At 39.2% G+C, this 24,266-nt stretch overlaps 1 protein-coding gene and 1 pseudogene across 1 annotated transcript in view; both read left to right on the forward strand.

Moving 5' to 3' along the window:
* UBAP1 (ubiquitin associated protein 1) overlaps window positions 1-24,266 on the forward strand; it is a 67,555-nt gene that overhangs the window by 37,521 nt on the left and 5,768 nt on the right. The window contains exons 2-4 of the mRNA XM_058565982.1: window positions 8,250-8,290; window positions 17,571-17,695; window positions 22,589-23,524. Coding sequence (XP_058421965.1) covers window positions 8,257-8,290; window positions 17,571-17,695; window positions 22,589-23,524 — 1,095 coding nt within the window. The 5' untranslated portion in view covers window positions 8,250-8,256. The remainder of the gene's footprint in view (window positions 1-8,249; window positions 8,291-17,570; window positions 17,696-22,588; window positions 23,525-24,266) is intronic.
* LOC131420276 (U2 spliceosomal RNA) lies at window positions 11,214-11,343 on the forward strand (annotated as a pseudogene).

The raw sequence follows: 24,266 nt of genomic DNA on the forward strand, positions 1-24,266 counted from the left end.
GATTCCTTTTATTCCTTTTTCTTGCCTAATTGCTCTGGCCAAAACCTCCAGTACTATGTTGAACAGGAGTGGTGAGAGTGGGCAGCCCTGCCTCGTTCCTGTTCTCAGAGGAATGGCTTTCAGTCTTTCCCCATTGAGTATGATGTTAGCTGTGGGTTTGTCATATATGGCCTTTATTATGTTGAGGTACTTTCCTTCTATTCCCATTTTATTGAGAGTTTTTATCATAAATGGATGTTGTATCTTGTCAAATGCCTTCTCTGTGTCTATTGAGACGATCATGTGGTTTTTATTCTTTGTTTTGTTGATGTGATGTATCACGTTGATTGATTTGCGGATCTTGAACCATCCCTGCGTCTCTGGTATAAATCCCACTTGATCATGATGTATGATCTTTTTAATATATTGTTGTATTCGGTTTGCCAATATTTTGTTGAGGATTTTTGCATCAATGTTCATCAGCGATATTGGCCTGTAATTTTCTTTCTTTGTATTGTCTTTGTCTGGTTTTGGTATCAGGGTGATGTTGGCCTCATAGAATGATTCAGGAAGTGTTCCATCTTCCTCTATTTTTTGGAATAGTTTGAGGAGGATGGGTATTAAATCTTCTTTGAATGTTTGGTAAAATTCACTGGAGAAGCCATCTGGTCCTGGACTTTTATTTTTTGGGAGATTTTTGATTACTATTTCAATCTCTTTACTTGTGATTGGTCTATTCAGATTCTCCATTTCTTCTTGGTTCAATTTTGGGAGGTTGTATAAGTCTAAGAATTTATCCATTTCTTCTAGATTGTCCAATTTGTTGGCATATAATTTCTCATAGTATTCTCTTATAATCCTCTGTATTTCCATGGTATCCGTTGTAATTTCTCCTCTTTCATTTCTAATTTTATTTACTTGAGCCTTTTCTCTTTTTTTCTTAGTTAGCCTGGCTAAGGGTTTGTCTATTTTGTTTATCTTCTCGAAGAACCAACTCTTTGTTTCATTAATCCTTTCTACTGTTTTTTTGGTCTCAATATCATTTATTTCTGCTCTGATTTTTATTATTTCTCTCCTTCTGCTGGCTTTGGGCTTTGTTTGTTCTTCTTTTTCTAGTTCTGTTAGGTGTAATTTAAGGTTGCCTATTAGGGCTTTTTCTTGTTTGTTAAGGTGGGCTTGTATCGCTATGAGTTTCCCTCTCAGGACAGCTTTTGCTGCATCCCATATGGTTTGATATGGCATGTTATCATTTTCGTTTGTTTCCAGATAGTTTTTGATTTCTCCTTTAATTTCATCAATGATCCATTGGTTGTTCAGTAGCATGTTGTTTAATCTCCACATTTTTGTCACTTTCCCAGTTTTTTTTTCCTGGTTCATTTCCAGTTTCATAGCCTTATGGTCTGAAAAGATGCTTGTTATGATTTCAATCTTCTTAAATTTATTGAGGCTTGCTTTGTTTCCCAACATATGGTCTATCCTAGAGAATGTTCCATGCGCGCTTGAGAAGAATGTGTAGTCAGCTGTTTTTGGGTGGAGTGCTCTGTATATGTCTACTAGGTCCATCTCGTCCAGTTTTTCATTTAAGTCTAATATTTCTTTATTAACTTTTTGTCTGGATGATCTATCCATTGCTGTAAGTGGGGTGTTAAGATCCCCTACTATTATTGTGTTGTTGTTGATTTCTCCTTTTAGGTTTGTTAATAGTTGTTTTATGTACATTGGTGCTCCTATGTTGGGTGCATATATATTTATAAGTGATATGTCTTCTTGATGGAGTGTCCCTTTTATCATTATATATTTCCCTTCTTTGTCTTTCTTAACCTGTTTTATCTTGAAGTCTACTTTGTCTGATATGAGTATGGCAACACCTGCTTTCTTTTGTTTGCCATTAGCTTGGAGTATTGTCTTCCATCCTTTCACTCTGAGCCTGTGCTTGTCTTTAGTGCTAAGATGTGTTTCCTGAAGGCAGCATATTGTTGGGTCTTGCTTTTTAATCCATCCTGCCACTCTGTATCTTTTGATTGGAGAGTTCAATCCATTTACATTTAGGGTAATTATTGAAATATGAGGGCTGAATTTTGCTGTTTTGTCACTTATTTTCTGGTTCTTTTGCATTTCCTTTGTTTCTTGTCCCATTTGTTTTGGACTGCCAATTCAGTTTGGTTGTTCTGTCTTATGATTCTTCTAGTTTTCTCTTTGTTTATCATATGTGGTTTTAATTTGATTATTTGTTTAGTGGTTACCTTGAGGTTTGGGCAAAAAATCTTGTGTATGAGATAGTCCATTATCTGATAGCCTCCTATTTCCTTATACTAAGTCAATTCAGTCACTTTCCTCTTCCCCTTCTAAGTTGCTCTTGTTATACCTTATTCTATCTTGTGTTGTGGCTGTGTGTTTACAGTGATGAGGTTAAATTTATTTTTGGTGAATTTCTTCCTTTGATCTTTGAGTTTAGTATTTAAGTGGTTGCTGACCTATTCCGGTAAAGATCTACTATTTCTCTGATTTTGTCTACCTACTTTTCTCCTTACTCCAAGCTTTGTGTTCCCTTTCTCTTCTTGTTTTCAGGCCTGAGGGCCTTCTTGAGTATTTCTTGTAGTGGGGGTCTCATGGCCATGAACTCCCTTAGCTTTTGTTTATCTGGGAGAGTTACTATTTCTCCATCATATTTGAAGGATATTTTTGCTGGATAGAGTATTCTTGGCTGAAAGTTTTTGTCTTTCAGTATTTTGAATATATCATTCCAGTCTCTTCTAGCCTGAAAAGTTTCTGTTGAGAAATCCGCTGAGAGCCTGATGGGAGTTCCTTTGTACGTTATTTTTTGTTTTTGTCTAGCTGCCCTTAATATTGTTTCTTTGTCGTTGACCCTGGCTAGCCTTACCACTAGGTGTCGTGGTGAAGGCCTTTGTCTGTTAATATATATAGGCGTCCTGTTGGCTTCGCTTACTGGTATTTCCTGCTCCTTCCCCAGATTTGGGAAATTTTCAGCTATTATTTCCTTGAATAGGCTCTCTGTTCCTCTTTCCCTCTCCTCTCCCTCAGGAATACCTATAATTCTTATGTTACATTTTCTAATAGAGTCTGATATTTCTCGGAGTCTTTCTTCATTTCTTTTTAGTCTTAGTTCTCTCTCTTCTTCCATCTGGAGTATATCTGTATTCCTATCCTCTAAAGTACTAATTCTTTCCTCCATATTGTCAGCTCTGTTCTTTAAAGATTCCAGATTCTCCTTTATCTCCTCCATTGTGTTCTTCATCTCCATCAGCACTGATAGGTTTTTCTTTATGATTTCAATCTCTTTTGTGAAGAAACTCCTAATCTCATTTAATTGTTTGTCTGTGTTGTCTCGTATTTCGTTGAGTGTTTTTATGATAGCTATTTTGAAATCTCTGTCATTTAGTTTATGGATTTCTGTGTCTTCGGGGTTGATTTCTGGGTGCTTGTCATTTTGTTTCTGGTCTGGTGATTTCATATATTTTTGCATTGTGGTTCCTGTGTTGGTTTTGATTTTCCTCATCCTGGAAGTCTCTGGTTGCAATTTCCAACTGCCGCCACTGTCTGGTGGTAAAGGGCTGTGTAGTCTAAGCCCCCTGCGCTCTGCCCCAGTTTTTCTGCTGCGATTCGCAGTTTTGTTTTGTTTTGTTTTGTTTTTTCCCCACTGCGATCCACGGGTCCAGTCCAGTTTGTTCAGGTAGCCTCGGATCGCTAGATCTGGTCGAGCTGCAGACTCCGGGTTGCGGGGAGGGGGGAGCTCTCTCTTTTGCCCTCTGGGTCCCTGACGTGGGAGGCTTCTCGTTTGCCCCGCTTTATCCGCTCTCTGGGGTGCTCAGATGTTGATGGTAGCCTTGTGGCTCCTCTGAGCCCTCTGTGCGGGAGTTTCCCACTGGCTGAGAGAGCCCGGGAGTTTCCCACTGGCTGAGAGAGCCCGAAGAGCTACAGTTTCCCGCCGAGGGCCGCCCCTCCCCCCTCTCTGGGAGCCGCGCGGACCAGATCGCTGATCTGATGGGGAGGGAGCGGAGTTCTCCTTACCTCTCCCCACTTCCTCCGGGGGCCCAGCACGTTCCGCTCTCAGATGTGCGGCAGTGTGGATCTCTCCGCTCTAGCTTTTCACTGTCTGGGATTCCGTTGTTGGTCTGTGGCTGTTGCTTTTGTTGTATCTCGTGGGGGAAGAATTCACGGGAAAGCTCGCTCCGCCATGATGCTGACGTCACTCAACACTTGCTTTCTTTTGTTTGCCATTAGCTTGGAGTATCATCTTCCATCCTTTCAGTCTGAGCCTGTGTTTGTCTTTAGAGCTAAGATATGTTTCCTGGAGGGAGCATATTGTTGGGTCTTATTTTTTAATCCATCCAGCTACTCTGTGTCTTTCGATTGGAGAATTCAATCCATTTACATTTAGATTTATTAGTGATATATGAGGGCTTAATGCTGCCATTTTATCGCTTGTTTTCCGGTGGTTTTGTATTTCCCTTGTTTCTTGTCCCGTGTGTTTCAGACTGACAATTCAGTTTCATGGTTCTCTTTAATGGTTTTCTCAGTTTTTCTTTATTTATCATTTGTCTCTCTGTTCTGATTTTTTGTTTAGTGGTTACCATCAGGTTTGTATAAAAGATCTTGTAGGTGAGATCATCCATTTTCTTTCTTTTTTTTTGTTTAACTTTATTTATTTATTTTTCCCCCCAAAGCCCCAGTAGATAGTTGTACGTTATAGTTGCACATCCTTCTAGTTGCTGTATGTGGGACTCGCCCTCAGCATGGCCAGAGAAGCGGTGCATCAGTGCGCGCCTGGGATGCGAACCTGGGCCGCCAGCAGTAGAGCGCACGCACTTAACTGCTAAGCCACGGGGCTGGGCCCTCCATTTTCTGATAGACTCTATTTCCTTAGTCTAAGCAGGTTCCATCCCTCTCCTCTTCCTCATCTAAGTTATTGTTGTCACAACGTATTCTGTTTTGTGTTGTTAATTTGTGGTTAAAATGAAGTGATTATAGTTATTTTTGATGTTTTCCTTATTTATCTTTAATGTTATAATTAAGTGTTTGCTAACTTGTTCTGATAGAGAGCTGCAGGTTTCTGATTTTGTCTGCTTATTTATCTCCTTGCTCAAGGCTTTGTAAACTCTGTCTTTTTCTTTTCAGGTATGAGGGCCTTCTGGATCATTTCTTGTAGGGGGGGGTCTTGTGGTGATGAACTCCCTCAGCTTTTCTTTATCTGGGGAAGTTTTTATTTCTCTGTCATATCTGAAGGATATTTTTGCTGGATAGAGTATTCTTGGTTGAAGGTTTTTGTCTTTCAGAATTTTGAATATATCATTCTGCTCTCTCCTAGCCTGTAAGTTTCCTGCTGAGATATCCACCGAAAGCCTGATAGGGGTTCCTTTGTAAGTTATTTTCTTCTGCCTTGCTGCCCTTAATATTTTTCCGTTGTCATTGACTTTTGCCAGTTTTACTAATAAATGCCTTGGAGAAGGTCTTTTACATTGATGTAATTAGGAGTTCTATTAGCTTCTTTTACTTGTAATTCCAGCTCCTTCTCCAAGTTTGGGAAGTTCTCAGCAGTTATTTCTTTGAACAAGTTCTCTGCTCCTTTCTCCCTTTCTTCTCCCTCTGGAATACCTGTAATCCTTATGTTGCATTTCCTGATTGAGTCAGATAGTTTCAGAGAACTTCTTCATTTCTTTTTAGTCTTAGTTCTCTCTCCTCCTCCATCTGAAGCATTACTATATTTCTGTCCTCTAAATTGCTAATTCTGTCCTCCATAATATCAGATCTGTTAAGGACTCCAGATTTTTCTTTATCTCGTTCATTGTGTTTTTCATCTCCAACATTTCTGATTGGTTTTTCTTTATAGTTTCATTCTCTTTTGTGAAGAATTTCCTCTGTTCATTAATTTTATTTCTGATTTCATTGAACTGTGCTTCTGAGTTTTCTTGTAATTCATTGAGTTTTTTTATGATAGCTATTTTGAATTCTCTGTTGTTTAGATTGTAAATTTCTGTGCCTTCAGGATTGATTTCTGCATACTTGTCATTTTCCCTCTGGTCTGGAGTATTAATGTAGCTCTTCATACTATTTGATGGGATGGATTTGTGCCTTTGCATAGTGGTAGTATCTGGTCGTAGATTCCACCTGCCAACATTGGGCATGGAGGAGCTGTGTATTCTGAGCCCGTCACGATCCCTGGCAGCTGTATCTGTCGTTTGGAAGCTATGCTGACAGAGCCTACCTGCATTTGCCTGCTGGCTGCCACTGCTTTACACATGTATGTGCTGGCATTCTGGTGGGTGTCCCTTGTTCTGGCCAAGTGGCTGAGCTGGTGTGCCAGGCCGGGGGAAGGAGTGCTTTCTTCTGCATGCGTGGTCCCGAGAGTGCTCCCACTGTGCCCTCGCTGACTTTCCTCCTGGGCTTCTCACCTTGGTGAATACGCCCCAGCGATTGCTTAGCCTGCTTGGTGTGGAGCTTTCCCATGGGCTGGGAGGCAAGTCAGAGAGTGAAGGCAAAGAGTGAAGGTGTTCCCCTGGAGGACTGCCCCCTACCCCCCTCCTCTCAGATCTGCACAGTCCTGCACCCTAGGTCACTTCTGTTGAGGGGAAGGAGAGGAGAGCCCCTTACCTCCTTCCACTGCCTCTAAGAGAGTCCAGCACCTCCACTTTCAGATATATAGCTGCATGGGTCTCTCAGATGTCTGTTGTGTTCTGTGAAAGTCTTCTATTGGTTTATGCGTGTCCTTTTTGTTGTATCTTAGGGAGGTGAGTCTAAGGGAAGAGCTCACTCCACCATGATGCTGACGTCACTCTGGTGGAACTTCTTTAAAACATTCTTGATGTTAGCTTGTTCTGGGGGTTGTTTGCAAAATTATTTATTAAATTAGAGGCTCAAGCAGCCTCTTCCAAGCCATTTACGTCTCACAAACAGCTCCTTCTTCAAACAGCTGATACCCCACAATATCAATAAATATTTATTAGGGACACAGAGATGAAAACGCTCATTCCTGCAGCTGTCTGTGAGCATATTCACACCTCTAATTGCTGGATGCCTAGATATGCTTCTTTCCCAACAGAGATTTAGAAAAATACATTTCTGGTATGTGCCTGTGTGGGAAGATTGAGGCTGCCAAAAATCTTGCTTCTGGGTTTAAAAGTCTCACTCTATTGTTGTGGTTTATGTACATTATGATGATCCTGAATCCTGTAAGAGCCTATGGAGTGTCTTCTGCACATATAAGAAGGTTAAATAATTTTCAGTGTGGTTTGTTGGTTCTTTGAAAATTGATGATCCATATACTTTATAATTTTGACTCCCCATTAACTAGAATATTACCTTTGCCTTTCCATGTAAAATTTAAAGTCAGCTTGTCAGTTTCTTAAAAAAAAAAATCATATGCAGATTTAAATTCTGTTTTGAGTTAAGTTTCACAAGAGGGTGCAATATACTTGCCTTTTTTATTTTTAACTTTCAGTGGAAAATAGATCATTTTTAGTATGATGCCTTGTGCTGTATTGTAATGCAGGCTAGTAGACACCATACCATAAATTCATGTAGTTAACTTTAATTTTTTTCCTGCTTATGTCTTAGATGAGTTAAAGGTATGAACACCATATCAAGGGAGATAAACTTTCAGGTTAGAGCTCACATAATTTGTGCAAGAAAAGACTTTGTATCTGTTTATATAGGGGCTGAAAGTGCAAAGATAATATTAAGCTAAATGTGTGGTTTTATAGATTTTTTTCTCCATTTTTTGGCATTTTATACAAAATTAAAACAGTGCAAAATGTTGCATATCATTCATTCCGTACTTCAAAAGTTTGAGTCTTAATAGTTATAGCATGATGTGAGGAGGAAGTATTCTGATTAACAGTTATAGTTAATTGTCAGTAAAAGGTCTATATTAGCATAACTGAATTAATGGGATATTTTTCTTAATCTATTATTGACATATTTGTAGTTTGTATCAGGCTGATATGTGCTTAGTAATTTTTTCCTCTTGATAGTTCACATGTAAATTGGTCAATGGCTAGTACTCTATTTTTCTAATTTTTTATTTTTCAGAATGTGCAGATTTCAGAAATGTTTAATTTTTCTCTAGAAAACCAAATTTTTCCCCTTTCTGCTTTCTTTTTTGAGACTTTGGGACTGAGAAATTTGAGGACTGTGTCAGTCCTGGAACCTTTTGGTCTTCTGGTTTCTTTTTTGTAGTCTCAATTTTCTTATGATGATTTGTTTATATCCCCTCAAGGCATCATGAGCCTAAGAAATATTTCTTTGTTTTTCAGGTTCTAAATGGCTTCTAAGAAGTTGGGTGCAGATTTTCATGGTAAGTGGACTGTTAACATATCATGATTTAAGTTATGATTTGATCAGAGAATTTGAAATCACTTAGTATTGTTTAAGTGCCCCTTTTTGTTTGTTTATGTGAGCAGCTTGAGAAAAATAAAGTTGTACAACAATGTAGCATATACACTTCATAGGACTTCATATAACTTTAATATTGAAGAATTTCTTGAAATGGATAGTCAAACTTCAGAGTCTCTTTGTGGTTATTGAACTTGAAACTACCAGAGATGGATAGGGAACCTGTGTAATTTTGTTGTTCTTCAGCAGTATTTTGAAGTAGTTACCATTCCTTCTCTTACTCCTTGGTCATACCTCTTCTCCATATCAGGTGTGAAAAATTCTGAACCTTTAGTTACACACTATAATGTTTTGGTTTAGTTTTTTCACCCGCATAAAAGGAATTAACTTACTACAAATAAGCCATGATCAGCAGATCCATATATTACAGAAGGATCAGTAGTGGTAATTACAGTTTTGCATTTGAAACTAATAGTTTCTCATCTTTTTCTAAGACTTGACCTTTCAAAATGGAATACATTAATAAACTTTATTATCTCCATTTGGAGGAATGGAGGTGCCTAAGAAGTTAAAATTAGATCCTCTTTTCATACAGTAGAAGATAAGAAATACCAGAAATATCCAAACAACACAATTATTTTATTTTATTTATTTATTTATTTTTAATTTTATTTTTCCCCCAAAGCCCCAGTAGATAGTTGTATGTCATAGCTGCATATCCTTCTAGCTGCTGTATGTGGGATGCGGCCTCAGCATGGCCGGAGAAGCGGTGCATCGGTGCACGCCTGGGATCCGAACCCGGGCTGCCAGCAGTGGAGAGCGCGCACTTAACCGCTAAGCCACGGGACCGGCCCAACACAATTATTTTAAAAGGAGTTTTAAAACTGATCTTCCATTTTAAAGATGGTGTCATTGTAAGAATGATTTGCTAGACTGCATGGCAACATGTGTTGGTATGCTCTTCTGAACTACAAATGGTTGCTTGACAGTATCACTCAGCTAAGTCAGGGTGGTGCAGCAATCACTATGGTTTTAACTTGCTTATATATTTTATACAACAGCTTTAATATTTTGAATTGTCATCATGCATATACTTACATACATCACTTGCACATGTTTTGTGAAACCATTTTGGAGTTACATCATTCAAACTTTGGAATTTGCATTCTGTATAACAGGTCAGGCATCAGATCTTCCAGTAAGCTATCTCCTGTTGTTTAAGGATTATTACAGGTCTCTTTCAAAGTGTTCAAATGTTAGCAGAGAGGCAGATCTGAAGTTGCCTTTGGATTACTCTTTCAAGGGAAAAGAGAGGATGGAGCTAAGGACAAGGAAAGGCCTGGGGACAGAAAATAGCAAAAATGAAAAATTGAAACTTATAATCTTATTTCAAAAGATAAGCTTTCTATCATGAATCTTTGGGAACTCCTCTTTTTTTTGGTGAGGAAGATCGGCCCTGAGCTAACATCTGCCAATCCTCCTCTTTTTTTTTTTTTTTTTTTTTTTTGCTGAGGAAGACTGGCCCTGGGCTAACATCCATGCCCATCTTCCTCTTTGGGAACTCCTTTTTGATTGGAGTGAAAATAAGTTGGACCCCAGGTTATGTATTCCTGCTAAACAATTGAGAGAGAAGATTGTAATTCTGAAGTTATCTGATCAATAAAGACTTATGTTTTAGAACTTCCTCCATCTCCTTACATTCCTAATCAAAATTTTATTGTTTAAATGAAACGTTTTTTTCTGAGTAAAATTTGAGAAAAAGATTTTCACTTTCTCTCTTTGGCTTCTTCTGCTTTAATTTGCTGAGCTTCTACTTGAATTTCAGTGACTTTAGTTGGGGTTTTAGAGTAAATAATCTTATTTTTAGATATCATGTAGTTTAAGGAATAGAAATTAAAGGGAATAGGGGGAGAATATTGAATAGGCAATTTTGTAGGCATCTGAGTGCCAGAAATCAAGTTCAGCCTGGCTGAAATTAGAAAGCCAGGAAACTAAGGCTGCCACCCCCTCCATCTCTCAGGAAGCTGCGTAGCCTTTCCTCACTGCTTTTCTCTGAGGATACGCTCCATTTTTATTCCTCTGTTTATAGACTTGATTTCTTGGCCTACTTGTGTAGAGTGCACAGGGCCAAAAATGGCCACCCCAGTTATGGCGCTGCTTGCTATTTGATCTTGCATCTTAAGTGGCTACCGTCACATAGCTAGAGTTTTTGTATCTTTTGGTCAAAGGAGTGTCCGTTTGGCACAGCCTAGCTTATGAGCCTATGGATTGGTTGCCACTAAGGTATTAGCTGACTGGTCCATTGCAGGTTACTTGATGTGTGTATGTGTGAGTGTAGTTTTTCTAGGGCATTTGGGGTGTGGACAGGGAGGTGACAACTGCTCTCATGACTGGATATGAAAATGTTTCTTTTTCTGTTTAAATATTTGGGCTGACTAGATCTTGTGCTATGCTGTCTTATGGCTAGTATTTGATTTACCTTCAAGTTCATTCTTTTCAACTGAGGTTGAACCACTTACACTGTCATTAATAACCACATATTCCTAAATAAGAGAATAAGAGATATGAGCAGTTACTTCTCAAAGATTTAAAAAAATATTTTCTTTATATTATGTGAATTGCAAACCCTTGGCTCAGTTTAAATCAGGCCTTTCTTGGAGCCTGGTGCTTTAAAATGTCAATCCTCTTTAACTCATTTTCCACTTGTTTCATTTAAGAAAATAGTTATTTTCCAGAAGCGACTTTTAAAGGATTTTTAAAATGTTTCAAGGAACAAATAAATTACTCTTTTAATATCTGGAAAAATGCCTTGAGACTCTAATTTAGGAAAAAACAAGTCTCTATAATTAGACTTAATAAACTCCCCATTTTGAAAGGCCTATTTTATCGCTTCTCGGCCTTTTGGCTAAGATCAAGTGTAGTATCTGTTCTTATCAGTTTAATATCTGATACGTCCTCTATCTGAGGACAATATATTAAATGGATTTTTGGAGCAAAGACTTGGAAGCAACCTAAGTGCCCATCAAGGGACGAATGGATAAAGAAGCTGTGGTATATATACACAATGGAATACTACTCAGCCATAAGAAACGATGAAATCCATCTATTTGTGACATCATGGATGGACATTGAGGGTATAATGCAAAGTGAAATAAGTCAGAGGGAGAAGGTCAAATACCATATGATTTCCTTCATTAAGTAGTAGATAATAACAACAATAAACAAACACATAGGGACAGAGATTGGATTGGTGGTTACCAGAGGGGAAGGGGGGAGGGAGGAGGGTGAAAGGGATAATTTGGTACATGTGTGTGGTGATGGGTTGTAATTAGTATTTGGGTGGTGAACATGATGTAATCTATGCAGAAATAGAAGTACAATGATGTACACCTGAAATTTTTACGTTATAAACCAATGTTACTGCAATAAACAAAAAATTAAAAAAAAAAAAACAAAAACTGAAAGGCCTATTTTATAACCATTTAGCTAACTTCTTGAAAGGTTCATTTTGCCATTGATTTATTAGTGCTTTACAGTGTAATGTAGAGAAGTCGGCTATCATTTAATCAGTGTTCTCCTGGGCCGGCCCCGTGGTTTAGTGGTTAAGTGTGCGCGCCCTGCTGCTGGCAGCCCGGGTTCGGATCCCGGGCGCGCACCGACGCACCGCTTCTCCGGCCATGCTGAGGCCGCGTCCCACATACAGCAACTAGAAGGATGTGCAGCTATGACATACAACTATCTACTGGGGCTTTGGGGGAAAAAATAAATAAATAAATAAAATTAATCAGTGTTCTCCTGTATCTAATATGCTGCCCTCCTCCTTTTTTCAAGATTTTCTCTTTATCTTTTGTTTTCAACATTTTGACTATGATGTGTCCTTGGTGTGATTTTCTATGCATTTATCCTGCTTGGAGTTAGCTAACTTCTTGGATCTGTGGGTTAATATCTTTTATCACTTTTGGAAAATTCACAGCCGTTATCTCTTCTCACATTTCTTCTGCCCCATTGTCTCTCTCCAATCCTTTTGAGACTCTAATAACACGTGCATTAGGCTGTTTGATATTGTCGCAGAGATCTCTTAAGGTTCTATTTGATTTTTTTTCTATTTTTTTTCTCTTTTCGTTTCAATTCGGTTAATTTCTTTTGACCTAACTTCAGGTTCTCTGATTCTTCCCTCTGTTGAATATTGTCTTCTGATTAGCATACCCTGGCTTATGAACTATCAAAAATTTTCTTCTCTGATACTGCATTTTTCATTTCTAGCATTTCCATTTGTCTCTTTCTGTTTTCATCTCTCTGTTGAAATTCCCCGTCTGCTCAAACATGTTCACCTTTTCCATTAGATCCTTTAACATATTTATTATAGATGTATACGCTCTCTGATAGTTCCAGTATCTTGGCCATCCCTGGGTTTGGGTCTGATGACTGGTTCCTCTCTTGATGATAGAGCACATTTTTTGTGTGTCTTATTTTTGATTGAATGCCAGACATTGTATATTAAAAAGCTGATTTCGTAGGTTATCTGGCTTGTTTTTGTTGTTAGAGTGTGAGTAACATTTTCTTGTGACTTCACATCCTATAGGAGATATCTTATAATTTTGTGTATGTATATATATGTGTGTGTGTGTGTGTGTGTGTGTCTGTCTGTCTATCTATCTAATTTTGCAGGTGTTACCTGACTTATGGCTTTTTTCTTTTTTTTTTTTTTGTGAGGAAGATCAGCCCTGAGCTAACATCTGCCAGTCCTCCTCTTTTTGCTGAGGATGACTGGCCCTGGGCTAACCTCTGTGCCCATCTTCCTCCACTTTTTATGGGATGCCACCACAGCATGGCTTGCCAAGTGGTATGTCAGTGCACGCCTGGGATCCGAACCGGCGAACCCCGGGCAGCCACAGCAGAGTGCACGCACTTAACTGCTTGCGCCACCGGGCGGGCCCCTGACTTATGGCTTTAAGGTAGTGATACCCAGTCATGAAATTGCAGTTTTTTACTTAATTTTAAGTTTGATCTGTCCTATTCTTCTTTTTTCAAAAACCTCAATTTGAATCCTCAATTTGAATTCATGATAAAGCCTGAGTTAAGCACGATCCAGTTGGTACCCTCTATTAGGAATTTCTTCCACTACATGGAATTGTACCTTTTCAGAAAAATAGGCAGGTCACAAGATCATAAGCATATCAGCAATTTAGAAAGAAAGAAAACAGAATGAAGCTTTCCCAGAATTTGTGCAGAGTCATTATAGTTTCAGCCCCGTCTCTTCCACCATGGCGTAATGCTAAGTGATGTGTAGGTCCTGACTTCACTTCCTCACAGCCACGGCCAGCAGAGATGAACTTAATTTCTTTTTCTTCAATATAATTCTAGATTGAACTTAAGAAAATGGGCTCAGATATTTTAGAAAGATTTTCAATAATAAAGACTGAAACTGAAGGTATTAGGGGTTAGCCAGAAAATCGTTAGCCACAATGCTTAATTCTCTGGGCATGTGGTTAATTGAGTTTTTATTGAATCTATTTAAAAAATAAAACATTGAGAAACAAAAGAAAATGATGTCTTTAAATAGATATTCTGATATATTGGATAATGTATTAAGTCCTTAAGGCCTAGTTGGTTGTATTTGCAAAAAATATTCTTTGTAGTCCTCACAGCATCATCGTTAATTGTGCTTATGGTAGTCTCTGTCCGTTATTCAAAAGGTTGTTCTTTTTTGTTGACATCTCTTTAAATGCCTTTTTGCCCTTCCCTTTATCCACCCCCCCCCACCGCCCCCAATAATCAGACAACTATTTGCTCATTCCCTGTTAACAGAGTTTAAAAGACTAAGACCAGGGAAGGTTAGAGGATGTGCTAAATCACCTTGGCATTGGCTTTGTTAGTGAAATGAAACTGCTTTTTAAAGCAGATACTTATAATTGGTGCTAATGAAGGGAAACAGCAGTTGTTTAAATGTGTGCTACTTGATCTTGTCTGTACCTAAGCCAAGGCCTAGTTCCATTTATGGAATATGTGTCATTAGTGTATACAACACTGTCATAGTTTCCTAACTGAAAGACAGGTAAGGAAACTGAATGTCCTTCTTGAAAGATATTCTCATTTCGCTCAGATATCTTAAGTATAGTGCTTTTTTGTATAGTTTTTCTCCTTCAACTTGCCATTACCAATCTATAATATAGAACTGTTCATTTAAGAAAATTTTGTTAGTATTGATATAGGATAGGTTTTCTTATGTTTGTATATCATATATGCTTGTAAATGTTATTATGGATAGGATTTTTTTATAATATGTGTGTGTCATATAATTAACCTACTTTGAATGTATACATAAAATTTTCTTAAACAAAAGACTTAATTTTGTGATCGTTAACTTGACTGTAAATCTTTCCAATGCTTCTTAGAAAATGCTAGTTTCAGCTTTATTTCCAGTTAATCAGGGTACTAGCCAAAGTCAGAATCTAACTTTCAGTAACATTTGAGCACCTGTTTTCATGAAAGACAGATAAAAATTCTTTAAAATTAGCTTTGCTTTTAATCTCTATAATTTAATGCATTTTATAAGTGGCAGAAGGTTTTAGTGTTATAGCTAACACTTAGTTTTGTTGGCAAGCTGTGAGGGTACCTGGTACCTTTTTTTTTTTTTTTTTTGTGAGGAAGATCAGCCCTGAGCTAACATCCATGCCAATCCTCCTCTTTTTGCTGAGGAAGACTGGCCCTGGGCTAACATCCATGCGGATCTTCCTCCACTTTATATGGGACACCGCCACAGCATGGCTTGACAAGCAGTGCGTCGGTGTGCACCCGGGATCTGAACCTGGGCCGCCAGCAGCGGAGTGTGTGCACTTAACCACTACGCCACGGGGACGGCACCACCTGGTACCTTTTTTCTTTTTTTGTACCTGGTGACTTTTTGTGACTTTGTACAGAATCTTAGAAATGTGCTTTCATCTTGCGTGAGTACTCTGTTAAAATGTTTTCATGACTAGCTTTGCCATTTTAGGTAAATGATTTTGAATTTTAATAAATATTAATTGAATGTGAGTTAGTGTGGGGGTGAGAGTTAAATATGAAAGAAGTACAAGACCATGTCTTCTTTATTTGTTCTTTACTTATTGAGCAAATCTCATCTGTCAGACATTATGCTGAGCTTGGGGGATGTAGAAATGAAACATCCCTTGTTAAGGGACTCTCAAATTCTTGCTCAGAGTCTTTAGGAGGAGTATAAGGAAACGGACTGTTAACAATACAGAGGGGTAAAACCTGAGGTGGTATTCTGAGATTGAGAAGGGAGTTGTTCTTAAGATCATTCTTAAAGGACTAGAAATAATTAATCAAGTAAACAAGGGTGGGAATGTGACAGGTATTGCTGGCTGAGAAAACAGCACTTATAAAGGTATGACCAACTTGGAAACTTTCCTGGAGTGTTAATAATTATGGTTATGCCCCAAGAAAATTATTAAATTGAATACAGTTGTGATGTGGATTTAATTTGCTAGCTGAGTGAGAGTGAGTTAAAATGTTTTAATTCTGGCTCGAAGTTATATGGAAAAGAGAGACTCCTTCCCCCAAGGGTGGGAGCAGGGGCCTTCTTCCTGATGGGAGGTTTCAGGTGTATCAGAGCAATATTTACCTCAGGAAATATATCTTGACCTCTGTAAGTCTTGACAGCTACAGAGTTTTTAGAAGGGCAAGAAGTCATCTTCATGGAAGAGTATTGTCATATTCTGTCCATGAGCACTCAAGAAAATACACTAGTGTGAGGCCCAGAAGCAAGCCTTATTTTACTAGCTGTTAATATTCAAAAAGCAAAACTCATTTTATCAACTATGTTTCATTGCCTATGATGGTTCTGCCAGTAAGTTAGCTCCAAACCTGGTCCGGAAAAGAAACCATGGTCTAATTTGGAGTGTATACCTAGTGAGAGTCATATACCAGAGTCACTCTCATTTTGTGGCCTAAATTAATGATGACGTCCTGGTCTTTCTGTATTATTCAGCTGTGACAGGCAAAGAATCTTCAGGGAGTTAAGTTGTGTATGGCTTCTGTCTCCTGATAATCCTCTTCTGAGTCCCATGGTCTTGTCTGGTTTTCCTTTTTTCATATGTGCTGTACTTCTTAAATATTTCCACATCTGCTCCAGAATGTAGTCTTAAAAAACAAAATCTGGAGTAATTCTTTGTGTTAATTGAAAAATGATTCTTACTGGGCCGGCCCCGTGGCTTAGCGGTTAAGTGCGCGCGCTCCGATGCAGGCGGCCCGGGTTCGGATCCCGGGCGCGCACAGACGCACTGCTTCTCCGGCCATGCTGAGGCCGTGTCCCACATACAGCAGCTAGAAGAATGTGCAACTATGACATAACAACTATCTACTGGGGCTTTGGGGGAAAAAGAAATAAATAAATAAAATTATAAAAAAAAAAAAAGAAAAAAATGATTCTTACTGAAGTAGAGAGATCCTAATCAAGGAGGTTCTTTTGTGGAGATTCATCAGTTTGGCCGTATTTATTAAGTGCCTACTATGTGCCAGGCAGTGCTGTAGGTTTTAGGATGACATTAGCTAAGAACATAGACTTAAATGTTGCCTGCAAGGAGCTTACATCCTGTTGGGAAAGACAGACAATAAATATAATTTAAAAGTGAATTATATAATATGTTAGAAGGTAATAAGTGCTATAGGGGAAAAGATAGATGTAACGTGGGAGTACTGCGGTGAGGGTGTGGCAGTAATTTTAAACAGTGGTCAGGATAATAAGCCTTACTGTGAGAAAGTGACATTTGATCAAAGACTTGAAGGAGGTGAAGGAATAAGTCACGTAAATATCTGAGAAAAGAACATTCCAGATAGTGGGAGCAGCTAGTGTAGAATTTTTGAGGTGGGTGTGACCCCATCATGGTTGAGGAACAGAGAATCACTGTGACTTAGTGCAGTGAGCCAGGAGGGGACTGCTAGGAGTTCAGAGCAGAGTGGTGGTGGGCGTTGGGAAGGCCATTTAGGCTGCTGTGAGTAGTTTTGCTTTTACGCTATGTATACATAATTGAAAATAAACCCTGATAAGATCAAGTAGGCTCAAGTAGGCTTTCCTTTTTAGAGATCTAGGGTCAGGAGAAGGTAAGCAGTCAGAAAACGAACTCTCTGTAACTTCTGGTCTTAGGATAGCATAAATCAATGTTGTATCCTAGATTTAAGATTATAGCAAAACAAATAATAAAGTTCTTTGCTGATATTTTCTACTTTATTTTTGATTGTAGGGACTTTCACTTACCTTGATGATGTCCCATTTAAGATAGGAGACAAATTCAAAACACCAGCTAAAGTTGGTCTACCTATTGGCTTCTCCTTGCCTGATTGTTTGCAGGTTGTCAGAGAAGTACAGGTAAGTGGTGATTTTTAGTTCAAGTTTAGTGCATTTAAAAATTTAAAGAGTTAAGAATTTGATGTATAGTGAAGTAGAAAAAAACCATTCTGATATCTCTTATTTGTATTTCTTATAGCTCCTGTTATTGCTTGGCTTACATTATCACGTACACAAATTTATATATGTTTTTATATCTATTACAGGTCTTGTGTAATTGGTTAGATTGTACATTCCTGGGATTCTGTGCCTTGTCCAGAACACATCCCCACTGCCCATCTGATGTGCTTATTCACCTCTTTTCCTCCTCTCTGTTAATGTCCTCATGATCTTCCTGGTCACTCAAGTAGATAATATTTTTCTCTCTGTCATGTTGCTCCTTTGCCATCCAGTTCATCCTTACCTTATTTTTTCACCTGGGCTATTGCAGTGTCTCTTCAATTGGCCCCTCTGCTTACAGCATTTTCCTTCTATTTTTCGTATTGTTTCTAGAATAATATTCCTAAATTAAAGTTTTCAAGTCTCACATCCCTGTTAAAAATTTAGTGATTCATCAATCCTTGTTGAATTAAGTCTGGACCTAGGGTCATGGTAAAGTACCTTAGTTCATCATCCCCTCCATGTTCCCTTCAAACCAGGTTACTAACAATTTGTTGAGCATACCGTGTATATTACCTGTCTATACCATACTTTTTGTCAGGAGCTATTGTCTCTACTTGGAATATCCTTCTCTTTTTCACCATACTAAAAGCTGTCTGCCTGTTACAATCTATTTATTCTTCTAGATTGTTTAAATGCCATCTCCTCAATAGCATCCTTCTCACCTCTCGTCTTTAAAGCTCACTTATATATACATGTATAGAATTACTTGTTGAAAGCAGCAAATAGCCCTATGTTATGTGACTTCCTTTCTTCCTTCAGTACACATTTATTGAATGCCTGCTTTTGAGCAGTGCTCTGCTAGGGCTGAGGGTAGAGATGAATGTGTCTCTCACTGTCCTTAGGAGCTGACAGTTTAGAGAAGGAGTCACGTGGAAAACAGGAAAGTACACCACTCATACACTTCTTCCTGTGACAAGATTTCTTTAAATACAAATTTCTAGCAAAGAAGTTTTGTTTCTAGGGGATTCACTAAGGCATCACCATGTTACTCTATAAAGTATTCTTTGTTTTATATTCCAGTCTGTATGCAGTGAGTAATCATAGTGGGAGAATTTTAGTTTCATTTTTTTAAATAACAGCTTTATCAAGATAAAATTCACATCCCTTTTAAGGTGTGCAAATAAGTGGTTTTTAGTATATTCAGAGTTATATAACCGTCATTACTAGCTAATTCCAGAACGTTTTCATCACCCCAAAAAGAAACCCAGTGCCCATTAGCAGTCACTCCCTATTTTCCCCTCCCCCCAGCCCCTGACAACCACTAAATCTACCTTCTGTCTCTATGAATTTGCCTGTTCTGGACATATTATAGAAATGGAATAATACAATATATAGCCTTTTTTGACCTGCTTATTTCACTTAGCATAATGTTTTCAAGGTTTATCCATGTTGTATGAATGAAGAATTAGTACTTTATTTTTATGGCTGAATAATATTCATTGTATGAACATAGCACATTTTGTTTATCTGTTCATCTGTTGATGGACATTTTGGTGGTTTCCACTTTTTGGCAATTGGGAATAGTGCTGTTATGAAAATTTGTATACAGGTTTTTGTGTGGACATATGCTTTCAGTTTTCTTGAGTATATACATAGGAGTGGAATTGCTGGGTCATGTGGTAACTATGTTTATCCTTTGGGGAATTGCCAGACTGTTTTCCAAAGTGGCTGCACCATTTTACAATCCCATCCTCACTGCATTTGGGTTCTAATTTCTCCACATCCTTGCCAACTCTTGTTATTATCTTTTTGGTTATATACATCCTTGTGGGTGTGCTGTGGTCTCTTGTGGTTTGGATGTGTATTTCCCTAATTACTAATGGTTTTGAGTATCTTATATATTTTTGAATACTAAATTGATATTTCTTTGGTGTGTGGTGACGTTATTGGGCCAGAAGACATATAGATTTCTGTTATAAAGTTTTACCTGTTCTGTTTGCCTAGTGACTTTTTTATTGGCAACAAGTATTCAGTAAACACTTCTCTGTGTGCAGGATACTATTAGCAATATGGTTAAAAAACACCTCCATAGGGAGTGTGTGAGGCTTAGAAACAAAACAAAACACCTCCATCTTCTTTCAGTAGTTCTCATATTATTCACAACTTCATTGATTCATTCAGAAAATTTGTTTTGAATTTCAAATTGTTGCTGTTTTAGGCCTTGCTGGGGATTTTCTGTTTATTTGATAAGTGTGAAGCTCTGATAAATGTATGGTACTGTGCCCAGTATACTCATAGCACCCACTAATAACAAAAGAGGAGCTCACGGCTCTGAGCGCCATTTGTGTGGGCTAGTTGACCTTTTTTTTTTTTTTTTTTTGGTGAGGAAAATTAGCTCTGAGCTAACATCTGTTGCTAATCCTCCTCTTATTGCTGAGGAAGATTGGCCTTGGCCTAACATCCATGCCCATCTTCCTTTACTTCATATGTGGGATGCCTGCCACAGCGTGGCTTGATAAGCGGTGCATAGGTCCGCGCCTGGGGTTCCAAACCTGCGAACCCTGGGCCGCTGAAGTGGAGCATGTAAACTTAACCACTACACCACCGGGCAGGCCCCTAGTTGGACTTTTTGTTCTCTAATTGCAGATAGCTGCCTTAAACTTTGACTGCCTGGGGTATGCATGGGGGATGTGGCTGTGGTGTTGGTGCTGGCCCCCTCTCTATCTAGAGAAGAGTTAGACCTAGAGCCCTAGACAGATAGCTTGAAACTTCCTATAACTTTGTCATATTTGCCCTTGTATGACAGTACAAACTTGATTCTTCAGCTGAAAATTCATCAGAGTGAGCCAGTAAAACATACATAACCCTGCACCCAGGATCCAGAAAGCTTTCATTGAATATGGTGATGGTGGCCACAGTCATGGCAGGGGTAGCCCTTAGTGTTGTGGTTTAAAGTGGATTCTGGTGTCACTCGTTCATGGGCTAGAATTGCCATGCAATAGCTGTGTAATCTTGTAGAGATTTCTTACACTCTCCAAGCTTTTATTTCCTCATCTGCAAAATGGGGATAATTAGCTTTTAAGGTTGTTATAAGGATTAAATAAAGTAATGCATTTATAATGCTTACTCTGGTTCCTGGTACTCCATGAATGTTAGATGCTATTGTTATTTATTATTGTATATTCAGACCACATCTTATTATTTCACTGTAATATTTCTGCTGTTTTTTTCTATGTTCCAAGTAGTCTACATTACTTTGGTAATGAAAAAGCAAAAGATCAATAAAGGTTTTATTAAAAAGGAAAGAAATTTCCAGTTGTTCTTGGGAGTAAAACGTCAGAGACCTGTGTTTACAGGTAGCGGGGAGTTGGTTACAGTTTTTGGTGGAGGAGACCAGTTGCACAGCTGGATTTCCTCCTCAGTTAGAAGCAGCAGTCTTTGCCCAGTACTGGTAGAAAGTCTCGTTAGTGGTAGAAAGGAAGCACCACGATCACTCAGGTGTCTTTCTGGGGCCCAGCAGTTGGCTCAGGGGTGTAATTGAGCTTCTTGACTTGTGCATTTGCAGGTGTCTCTTGTGTTGTTTGAAGCTAAAAGGCTTGGGGACGACCAGAGGCACTTTGTTATGTTTCTTCCACTCTAAAACACTTGTCTTGGCATGGTAGGCCTGTTTCCTTTCCCCCTCTTTTTTACTGTTAATGTGTCTCCAACCTTGAATGTGCACACAGACATTGTTTAGCTTTGGTGCTTTAGGGTGAGCACCAAAGGTTTTGTTTTCTCCTGTCCTAGGTGAATTTTGTTTTGTATAGTATTTTTTTCAAGTGTGCAAATGAAATTTTTATCAGTTGAGCTATACTTTAAGGTATTATTAAGGAACCATGAAGTGAATCCTTGTGCAGTTTGCACTGTAAAATCTAAATTTGAATACCTCTAGATTTCTTAATAAGCAGTTTTCCTGCATTTAGCGTAGAGTGTTCATTATAATGTGATAGTGGTTTAAGAGCATAGAATATGTTGTCAGACTGCCTGGGTTCAAATCCAGGCTCTGCCACTTACCAGCTTTATAACCTGGGGCACAGATAGCCCTTGTAAAGTGAGGAGAAGGATAGTACCTATCTTAAAGGGTTGTTGAGAAGATCCAGAGAGTTGACACATAAAAGGTGCTTAGAATCACGCATGGTACCTTGTAAGTGCTTCTTAACTGTTAGGGGCTGTTGTTACTCTTGAGCACGGGATCTGTTTAGAGCATTGTGCTAGATAATAGAGACTTTCACAAGGTCTAAAGCCCAGTTGCTGCCCACTGTCAGCCAAGAGGCTTGTGACATTGTTGGGGAAGTGTTTAGAGAAAGATTAAAGCTACGTGTGGTCACATGTGCTTGGCATCAATTGATAGAGACAGATGTTATGTAAGAGATCAGAGGAAGGAATGGGTGGGCCTTCAGGGAAGCCTTGTAGAGGAGGTGGCCGAGCTCTGCCTGAGTCACTAATGAAGAATTCTAGGAAGGGAGCTGGCCTGAGGGGAGAGGCGCAAGAGAAGTGGCAAGGTACATTTGGCCTGGTGTGTAGGGTTAGAGCTGGTAGGGGCTCTTTCTAGTTAATTTTTAGAAGTAATCTGGGAGCAGAGTTTGATTAAATTGTATAAGATTAGGAAGCCTTAATCTTCCTGAGCGGGGATCATCCCATACACCTTAAATGCTGCCTTGCCCAGTTCCTCTCTTGTGCCAGAGTGAAGGAGAAGGGAATTGGGTGGGGAATTGAGTAGGGGAGGGGCAGCCACCTGGGTTCACACCTCCTTTCTCTCATATACCTTTGCAGTATGACTTCTCCTTGGAAAAGAGAACCGTTGAGTGGGCTGAAGATATTAAGAAAATCCAAGAAGCCCAGCGGGAAGCAGAGCGCAAGGCTGAGGAAGCAGAAGCTAAAGTGAATTCTAAGAGTGGCCCAGAGAGTGACAGCAAAACGAGCTTCTCCAAGACTCACAGTACAGCCACAATGCCACCTCCTATTAACCCCATCCTTGCCAGCTTACAGCACAACAGCATCCTCACCCCGACTCGGGTTAGCAGCAGTGCCACGAAACAGCAAGTTCTCAGCCCACCCCACACAAAGGCAGATTTCAATCCTGCTGACTTTGAGTGTGAAGAAGACCCATTTGAAAATCTGGAGCTAAAAACTATTGATGAGAAGGAAGAGCTGAGAAACATTCTGGTAGGAACCACTGGACCCATTATGGCTCAGTTATTGGACAGTAACTTGCCTAGAGGAGGCTCTGGGTCCGTGTTACAGGATGAGGAGGTCCTGGCATCCCTGGAGCGGGCAACCCTAGATTTCAAGCCTCTTCACAAACCCAATGGCTTTATAACCTTACCACGGTTGGGCAACTGTGAAAAGATGTCACTGTCTTCCAAAGTGTCCCTCCCCCCCATCCCTGCAGTAAGCAATATCAAATCCCTGTCCTTCCCCAAACTTGACTCTGATGACAGCAATCAGAAGACAGCCAAGCTGGCAAGCACTTTCCATAGCACATCCTGCCTCCGCAATGGCACGTTCCAGAATTCCCTAAAGCCTTCCACCCAAAGCAGTGCCAGTGAGCTCAAGGAGCATCATACTCTTGGGCTTTCAGCTTTGAACTTGGACAGTGGCACAGAGGTGCGGACCCTGACCCCTTCTGATCTGATCTCCCAGATGCCTTCCCTCTCTGTCTTGTCTGTATGCACAGAAGAATCATCACCTCCAAATACAGGTCCCACGGTAAGCCTTTTAAATCCCCCTAAATTAAAGCTTCAAAGATTTCTAGATTCTACTTAGCAGTTGCCACCTTTACATTCTTCTTTTCGAGATTTAGGGCAAGATGGGGCAGGGCCAAATTGACCTTACTTGTATAAGTATATGTAGTTCTGGTCGTTTTCCTGAGAGCAAGGGTTATCAGCTTTGCACCTAGCCTGGGTGATGTTGGCTTGTTCCTCACTGCATCTTTTTGGTCTTTTCCTTTGAAAGGATAATCTATGTCATGTAAATGGTGTTTTCCAGCCTAATCAGTTTGTTCTTTTCTGTGCCGCCATGTCTTGTGTTCACATTTTTTGAAGGCTTTCTTTGTACCTTTTTATGTGTTCCTATTACCTTTCTTCATTTTTTTAAGGTTGCTTGGCACTCCTCAGTATATCTTCTCCCTGCCTCCCTCTCTCCATCTCATTCTGCTCTGAAGTTTGGTTCTTGTGTGGTTTGGCTAACTTGGGGTTATGTTTCTTCAGATTGGGTGGGTGCCTAGTAACTGGGAGATAATTTGTATTGGAAGTCCAAGCAAAAGGTAGAAATTTGTCATTTTTAAACCTGCAGGTTTTAATCCTACAATTCTTTTTTTTTTGTTCACTTCTAAGAATTGTGCAGTTTTCTCCGAAGGAAGGGAGAGGGGAGGGTTGGAACTCAGATTTAGTGTTGAAGGATGTATGGATACAAAAGTTGCAATTTGTATCGTCTTGAAAGTCTGATTTTG

This window comes from Diceros bicornis, chromosome 22, assembly GCF_020826845.1.
Source record: "Diceros bicornis minor isolate mBicDic1 chromosome 22, mDicBic1.mat.cur, whole genome shotgun sequence".
Taxonomy (NCBI): Eukaryota; Metazoa; Chordata; class Mammalia; order Perissodactyla; family Rhinocerotidae; genus Diceros; species Diceros bicornis.